Below are 8,740 nucleotides of genomic sequence, written 5' to 3' on the forward strand. Positions count from 1 at the left end.
TAATGATGGTGATGTAAAAATAGTTGGGAATAATTTTAATGAGATTGTCTTGGATGAATCAAAAGATGTTCTCCTTGAGGTACAACTTTGACCCTCTATGTGAAATTGTCTTTGCATCATCAATGGAAACTCATTTAGCCTTGATTGTTAGCATACTAACAAAGTCTTATTTGTTTCAGGTTCATTTGTGAAGAAACTAAGTGGTACGGGAAAGACGATTCTGATTTGCACCAGCCCGGATCTCAATAATTTTGGAGTCGGGTTGTGTGGAATGGGTAGTTGAATTTGAGCCTTCAGTATTCGTAGATTGTGAGCAGTGTGGGATATAATAAGATTTGCAGTTCTGCATTGTACCTTTATTTAGTTCTCTGTAGATATGTTTTGGTTGTTGTCTGATGTAGAAAACAGGCTGAGGCGGCATTGTATGAAGCTGGGTCTGATGTTGTCTTTTGGTTGTTGATTTCTAATTTCCGGTTCCGTCGATATCTGTATTGAACAACTCTTTATAGGTAGCTTGCATTCTATTTTTGATAATTCCAAAATACTTTTTGGTGTTCTGATGAATTCTAATCAAATCAATAAATTTTGTAGCTTGCAGATCACAAACGGCTATTGCTCCACTCAAGCGAATGAAAATTTTGCTACAGGTTAGTTTGTTTGTGAATGAATCTCTAAACCACCAGAAGCCCAAATATGTTCCTGCATCAAATAATATGCAATGATAAGGCATACTACCTCCCTAACTGCCTTGCTTTTAAAGGTGTTTGCAAGTAGATCAGGAGCAACAACATTAAGAAGAATGAAAGCAGCAGGCAGTTCTAGCCAATCTGCGATATTAGAAATTATTCCGGGGAAAGTGTTTTGTGGTTTTCTTTCTTTTCTCATTATTTCATTAGTGGTAGTTATGTTGTGGGATGCATAATTGGAGGATGACTTATATTTGGATCCGGTAATTGGTAGTGGAGTGTTGTATCTGTTTTTCGGCGTAGTTGCGAATTAGATTTGAAGTCTGTTTTTTGTTTTGTTTCAGTATGTGTGTTAACAGGTTGGTATGATCTTTGTTTTTGTTTTGTTTTGTTTTATATTGGTTTGACCACTCTCTGCATGATGCATGAGATAAATGCAGTAGATGGGTGGCTCATTTCAAGTGAAAAATTGGCAAATGAGGATAAATTGGCTAACAACAAACAAGTTCTTCATATCTCTCCTCTAATTGATAAATAAATTAGTTTCAAATTTAACATTTGAACAGGAATTTAAATTTGTTTCATTGTTCCAGGTTAGTGTCAAATGAGGATATATCACAGCCTTATGAGTTATGTGTATTGAGAAGTTGCAGCTTCCACTGATAATTTATTTGTGTGCATTATTGTGTTTTAAGACACAGCTTAGTCTTACGATTATTAGTGTTTTTATTGTGTTTTCTTCATTTTCAAATTTTACGTTGACTTGATGTTTTATATATTGAATCTTCTGAATTAGCATGGAGTTTATGTGAAAAGTATGTTTCTACCTTTTTTTATCGTCTTTTCTTTTCTTTTCTTTTTTTTATCGTCATTGAATTTTGCTCAACATTACATTGAGGTTATGGGTAAAGTATATCTCTAACATCTTTCTTAACTTTATTTTCAAAAAATTTTATTATTAGATTTATCTTTTTAATTACAATAATATTAAAATTTACTTAAGTAAAAAGTAATTGAACAATTGAATATTTTAAAAAATAACAATCATTGAAAAACGTTTTAATTGGCCTTTTTTATTTATGATATTATTAATAGTACATAAAAGAATAATCAAATATTTGTATTCATAATTGTTCAATAATTATGAAAATACAACATATAATTAATACTCATACTTTATTAGGATACTACTTTAAACACATTTATTACTTTGTTCAATAATATTGACGATTTATGTAACACCCCAAATTCTACCCAAAAATATCATGCGAGAAATCAGAGTATTTTAAAAACTATCAACAATGCATTTGGGATATCACATTTACTTCCTATAAACAACTCATAAACAGATACATAGCACTTTAATCTCATAGAAGCACAAAACAACCAATAACAGCTCTTAGACAAACCAACTTCATTTTAATATGCAGCGGAATCATAACATTCGAATTTATAAACAAATCATCTTATTTAATCGGAAACAACTTCAAACATCATAGTACTTCTCATTATCCAATTTGGAACTCAACAACTAAAACATGAACAACATAGAAACAACAATATAGACAACCCCCGAGTGCTACGTATCAGAGCGACACACCAACCAGACACGGTGAATCTACAAACTTCCACAGCTATACTTGAGTACCTGCCCATTTCCCATGGTAGGGGAAACATCAGCAGAAGGGGTGAGATATCAAACATTATAAAGGAAAGTATGATAATACATATAGCAAAGATAAAATCATACACAATTCACCACTTCTCAATATAAGCAATTTGCATCACAACAATAATGTTAACTATCAACTATAACAATGTATTCAAGTTTACAAGTATGTCATTCAAGCACATAATAACATATACTTCATAATCACAACGTAAATTAATACAACTATCAACAATGGCAAAACATGGTTCATATATTCCACATATATACATATATCATTAATACATATATATATTTGCATTCTCATCATATACGTTTCATTTACATATATCACCAAAATCATGTATCAAACATCACCAAATTTAATTATCACATCTCATGCACACATAGCAATCACCTAATCACATAATTACATATATTCAAACATCACATAACTCCAATGTAACTCAATGCAAGACATGTGACTCTATGCATGTGGTACCCAATATGGACCCAAAGTTCCACCGCTTCCGATTCATATAGAATCTAGCCACGCTTCAGATCCGGACAAGACCAAAGCCACCAAATGTAAACATATAGTTTACCGCTTTCCGATTCACTCTAGAATCCAAGCCACGCTTGTGTTTCAAAGCAATTCCACCTATGTTTCAAGGCACACTATGATATGAATGTATGTACAATCTCACAAATATATGCAATTAAGATCATCTCTACCATCTTAACTTTCCACATATCACAACAATTCAACTCTATGAATTATCCACCAATTGTACACAACATTCACAACACACACACATCATTCACATATGAGAGGCCAATTAATCAATTACGATTCACACAATCCAATTAACACTAGTAATCATACTATCTCATGTTAATTCTCATTTTTGTCAATTATACATGAACACACATTTTCAACATCAAGCAATTAGTCATTAGAATTAATGCTAACCAACTAACCATAAAGAATCAATATCAAAACAACATCATTGGCATGACAATATATATTTCTCAACATACATATTCAAGCCAAAACACAATTACAAACAATTTCTCAAAATACCGTAATTTACCGATAAACCGAATAATTGGTCCAAGTTCAAGTATATTCCAATCACATAGACTTATTGGAATCAATTCAACTAATAATTTAACTATCCAATTAATAATTAAACTATATTAATTTCAATTCAACTATTATATTTCTATTCCATTATTTTCCAATTCTATAACAAAACTCATTATTTCACTATCAATGGTTTACTCACAACAAACATAACAATCTAATACACATAGATTATCAATTGCACACAACTTATCACATTTATATCATCACATTCCAACAATCATCAAATACCCTAAATTGCAACATAGAAGAACATGGATATCAAAGTATAGAATTAAACCCACTATAACATACTATCATACAACCCTTTAGCATGAAAGAACCCCACCCTTACCTTGGCAAATATGAAATCTTTCACCATAGCTCTAAGCTTTTCTCCAAAATAAATCCTTCAAACATAATTTGGAGACACACCTAAAAACCAGTTCGAAAATCAGCTTATCAGACAAACTTAAAATGCTCAAAATCAAAATCTCTCCGGTCAGAACTTACCTCTATGAGTCAGGAACGTTGTGACAAAACCACGCGACGATCCAACGGTTGGATTGAGAGATACATCCGTTTTGCTAAGGTGACTCAATGCTGAAACTTGCTGCGAAAATGAGGTTTCTTCTAGCTTTTCTCTTCCACCATTGTTCTCTTCCCTTTTGCCTCTTTTCTCTTCTTCCTATCTTTTCCCCCAAATGAAAATAGTAACCTCTAAAACCCTAACCTTCTCTTACTATCTCACTTATGTCAATTGGGCTTAACCCACCAATCCATCCATTATGTTTCTATCACTTAGGCCCATTTAGTTATATCTCTCTAATAACTCAATTAAGTCAAACAACACAAACACTCACATAATTAAATACTTAAATAATTATTATATCACATAATAACTAAATAAATAAGTTATTATTAAAAACACCAAACAATATCATTACTAATATAATTAATAAAAATATTAATAAAAATCGGGATGTTACAATTTACATTTAAAAAAAACAACTAGAATTAATGACATTTAATCATTTATCAACAAACCAATTACATTTCAACACCAAATTTCAATTTATATTTTATTATTAACAACAATAAATTTGTTACTTTATAATATCTACAATATATTTCATTTCTTATTTTAAAATTACAATATATTATTTTTAATTATAATATTATTACATAATTAACTATATTGAAATTAAAATAATAATAAATAAAATAAACTCTGTTAATTTTCTCATTTATATTTTTTAAAATTAATTAGTTCATTTATTTATGTCCATTATTACAATTCATTTTCAATAAAATGTTAGACCTTAAAATGATTATTTTAGATTTTTAACTTACTTTTAAAATAGTAATAAAATTTTAAAAATTAATTTCAATGTCCTTATTTATTCCACTTATAAAATATTTAGGACAAAAAAATATGAAATTATTTTTAATTGAATATAAATAAATTTTATAAAAAATAATAAAAAATTGTTAGTTTAAAAAACTCATAAATTCTCAATTAAAATAAATTAAAAAATACATGAAAATGTGTAATTTTTCTGTGACTTACCATTATAATATTATCTTAATTAATTATAATTAATTATGCTTAACATCAAGAAATATTATAGAATATATTAAAGCAAAATGAGTTTTTTGCCAAATTTATCATTTGTCGCAATTTTAGAGTCTTAGCTATTTATAAATATGGTATTAATAGAAATGTTATTAAATTTATCTTTATATTAAAAATTGTATTAATCTTAATTTAATTAATTATTTCAAATTGAAAGAGATTAAGTTATTTTTTGGTATAATTGAGAAAGAAAGTGTATTAACTAAGGAATCCAAGCACCTCCCTTTATGTCCTTTGTCTTCTCTTCTTCTCTCATCCCCTATCTCTTTTGTGTTCACTTCTTCTTCCATCCTCTCTCTCTTTCTTTTTTCTTCTCATCTTCTTTGACTTATTTCTATTGTTTCAATTTGTGGGACATTAATTTTTGGTATTATTTATTTAAAGTGTAAATGATTTTTTAAATAACTTACATAAATTTATATTAAAATCGTAATTTTGAAATTAAAAAATTGTTTTATGGTTACACAGATTAAAAATTTCTTAAAAAAGTGATATATTCAATCTTTAAGTATTACAAATATATCTATTAACAATATATCATTCTCTTACAAATATATCTATTAACAATAAATAATTTATTATTTGAAAAAAAATATTTTATGAATATTATTAATAACAAAAACATTTTATAATTGATTTTTATGTTACTATAACTTTATTTGTAATTTATAAATAATTTTAAAATAATTTATTTAGTTAACCAATTTTACACTGTCAACCAATCACGAAGATGAATCAGGACAAATCAGACTGTAAATTTTAAAAAGTTTATATGACATGGCAAAACGATTTTGTTTCTATTGGATGACAGTGTACAACTTTTTTTACACTGTCAGTGCACTACCTTTAATCTCATATTTTTATATACGAAAAATGTTATTTATGATCCAAATTTTTTTTATTCAAAAATGGTATACGGAAAAAATCTATCATTGATATAAAATTTTTTTATATACGAAAATTTACTATTGATACAAATATTTTTGTAAATGATATCTAAATAAAAATAATATTTGTATATGGGAAAAAATCTATTATTTATCTACATATTTTTATATATGAAAAATGGTATTTATGAACAAAACATTTTTGATTCAAAAATAGTATTTATGATCAAAAATGGTTTATGGGAAAAAATCCATTATAGATCTAAATATTTTTATATAAAAAAATTTACTATTGATCCAAACCTAAACAAAAATAATATTTACATACGGGAAAAAATCTATTATTTGTCTATATATTTTTATATACGAAAAATAATATTTATGATCATAATATTTTTTATTCAAAAGTGGTATACGGGAAAAGAATTTATTATTGATCTAAATATTTTTATATACAAAAATTTACTATTGATCCAAATATTTTTGTAAACGATACCTAAACAAATATAATATTTGTATACGGGAAAAAATTTATTATTGATCTATATATTTTTATATATGAAAAATGGTATTTATGATCCAAATATTTTTGATTCAAAAATAGTATAAGGGAAAATTTTTATTATTGATCTAAATATTTTTATATATAAAAATTTACTATTGATCAAAATATTTTTGTAAATGATACCTAAACAAAAACAATATTTGTATACGGAAAAAATTTATTATTGATCTAAATATTTTTATATACGAGAAATGATATTTATGATCAAATATTTTTGATCCAAAAATAGTTTACGGGAAATAATTTATGATTGATCTAAATAATTTGATATGCGAATTTTTTTTATCATTTATCTTAATATTTTTTCTTTTTTTAACATTCTATTTAAAATAAATATTTTATGTAAATAAATGCGCGTAACAGACCAGAACCCGTGCGTATGCACGGGTTTATTACTAGTTCATTAGGAAATAATTTAGTTCCATTTGAGTTATAAGATTCGGACCATGTCTATATATAACATAAATTCTATAAAGAAAATATTTTCATTTATGAAATATTAGTATTTTTCACTTTATAATTCATAATGAAACAACCGTCATTTTTTTCAAAAAAAATTATTAATTTATTATTGTATTTTAAAAAAGTAATGAGAGTGATATTTATAATTACTAGAAATATCAGACTTATCGTGTTAGTAATTTGCTACATCTTTATTTTTAAGATCAGCCAAACCTTATAGAATAATCTATAGTATGAATTAGCTAGCACAAATGTAGAGTCTAACACACATGTTTCAAATAGAGTCTAACACACATGTTTCAACTTTTTATTAAGTACTATAACACATGTATACCATGTCTCACATAGCCATCAGTGTAGAGTACTGACTTCAACTTTGTATACCTTGAGACAATCAAATGAATCCATTTGTGCCGCCCATACAATGATACGACTATGTTGTTCCATGGTCCAATATTATTTTGTCCCTGTCACCGTTTTTACTATCACATGATTGTGATGTTAATCATTTTATGTTATTATTATACATAGACAACTAGCTTCTTCAAACTTCAATTAATTGAAAACACCTAAACTAACCTTATTAATTTGCGTATGAAATCATCTAAACTTGTTATTTAGAAGAATCCAAAACCATGTTTTGTATCCTTTGCCTCGTCTCTGTCTCTGAAGCTCTCTCTACTCTGTTCTTCAAGTATGCCTCAAAGAACTCCTTATTCTCTTTCTCTAACTCTTTCCAAACTACATGCACATTAATTTATCATTAATTTACATGTTCAATTATCTAGATTATATGTAAAACAAGACAACAGAACATAACATTGATGACATTATGGACATTTTTAGCATTAGAAATTGGTATATGCTAACATATATACATACCACACCGCCTAATATTTTTGTTGTGTAGTACTAGTAGCTAGCTATAATATGGTGATTAATTAATTTGGTAAGTGATCATGACATATATAAAAATTTGATTTAATAAACTAATTATATAAGAGTTTGTAAATTTAATTACCGGTGGAGGTGATAACTGGTTTGATATTTGCATGCTTGGAAAGAGCTTCCATGCATTCTTCTTGGCTCATGTTGAATAACATACACTCTTCTATCAAACGGTGCACCTATATACATATTAAAAAATTACTTATAAATTATAATCATAAACAATATTGAAGAAAAAAGGGATTAAAATTAAATTATAAAAAAAAGACTCACCAAGTGGATATAAGCAGCAGGAGAGTCTTCCATGGTCTTTGACTATATGAAGAAAAATAGAAAAAGAGGGAGATATATAGAGAAAAAATGAGAGAAAGGACAAGAAAAGATGAGCTAAAAAAAGAAAGCAGGAAGAAGAGAAGAAAATGAAATGGTTGGATTTACAAGGAAGGTGGTTCGGCATAAGGTATAGAGATTGTTGTGAGATAATAATTATAAAAGAATTGGTAAACAGAAGTGGTTACAGTGAGAAATTGTATAAAAAAAGATTAAGATAGAGTGGCACATGAACTAATATTAGTATATTGTCAGACATATGTTATGGGACCCATTGTCCCACGTGGGAGAGAAATGGGGATTGGTGGAGACGAGATTAGGAGAGATTCTACATGAGAAGCACCAAACGTAATTGTTTGCTTCTTACGTGGCAATGGAGCCGTTGTTCACGTGACACGTGGGACCCATTGGCTTATTGTATATCTTATGTGGCATAATTTTCTTGACATGTA

General features: G+C 27.5%; 1 protein-coding gene and 1 long non-coding RNA gene across 4 annotated transcripts; one reads left to right on the forward strand and one right to left on the reverse strand.

Moving 5' to 3' along the window:
- On the forward strand, positions 1-1,043 carry LOC131612409 (uncharacterized). The gene is made up of 3 exons (XR_009287369.1): positions 1-79; positions 180-647; positions 761-1,043. It is a non-coding gene; the product is annotated as an uncharacterized LOC131612409 (long non-coding RNA).
- Positions 1,044-7,289: 6,246 nt separating this feature from the next.
- On the reverse strand, positions 7,290-8,482 carry LOC131610031 (uncharacterized). Of its 3 annotated transcripts, none has more exons than XM_058881891.1 (4): positions 8,232-8,482; positions 8,032-8,137; positions 7,590-7,751; positions 7,290-7,477 (listed from the first exon to the last, which is right to left on the reverse strand). In XM_058881891.1, exons 1-3 carry the CDS (start codon positions 8,262-8,264, stop codon positions 7,624-7,626), a joined length of 267 nt encoding a protein of 88 aa, XP_058737874.1. In that variant the 5' UTR covers positions 8,265-8,482; the 3' UTR covers positions 7,290-7,477; positions 7,590-7,623. The 3 variants fall into 3 exon arrangements, with proteins under 3 accessions (XP_058737874.1, XP_058737873.1, XP_058737872.1); XM_058881890.1 differs by having other exon boundaries at positions 7,290-7,492; XM_058881889.1 differs by having other exon boundaries at positions 7,290-7,751.
- Between the last annotated feature and the right edge of the window lie 258 nt (positions 8,483-8,740).

This window comes from Vicia villosa, linkage group LG6 (genome assembly GCF_029867415.1).
Source record: "Vicia villosa cultivar HV-30 ecotype Madison, WI linkage group LG6, Vvil1.0, whole genome shotgun sequence".
Lineage (NCBI taxonomy): Eukaryota > Viridiplantae > Streptophyta > Magnoliopsida > Fabales > Fabaceae > Vicia > Vicia villosa.

Bases quoted from the DNA above. Each gene is read 5' to 3' on its own strand.
- LOC131610031 (XM_058881891.1), bottom strand. From the start codon at position 8,264: ATGGAAGACTCTCCTGCTGCTTATATCCACTTG. The intron at 8,138-8,231 runs GTGAGTCTTTTT...ATATGTATATAG, and splicing joins CTGCTGCTTATATCCACTTG to GTGCACCGTTTGATAGAAGA. The intron at 7,752-8,031 runs GTAATTAAATTT...ATGTGCATGTAG, and splicing joins ACCAGTTATCACCTCCACCG to TTTGGAAAGAGTTAGAGAAA.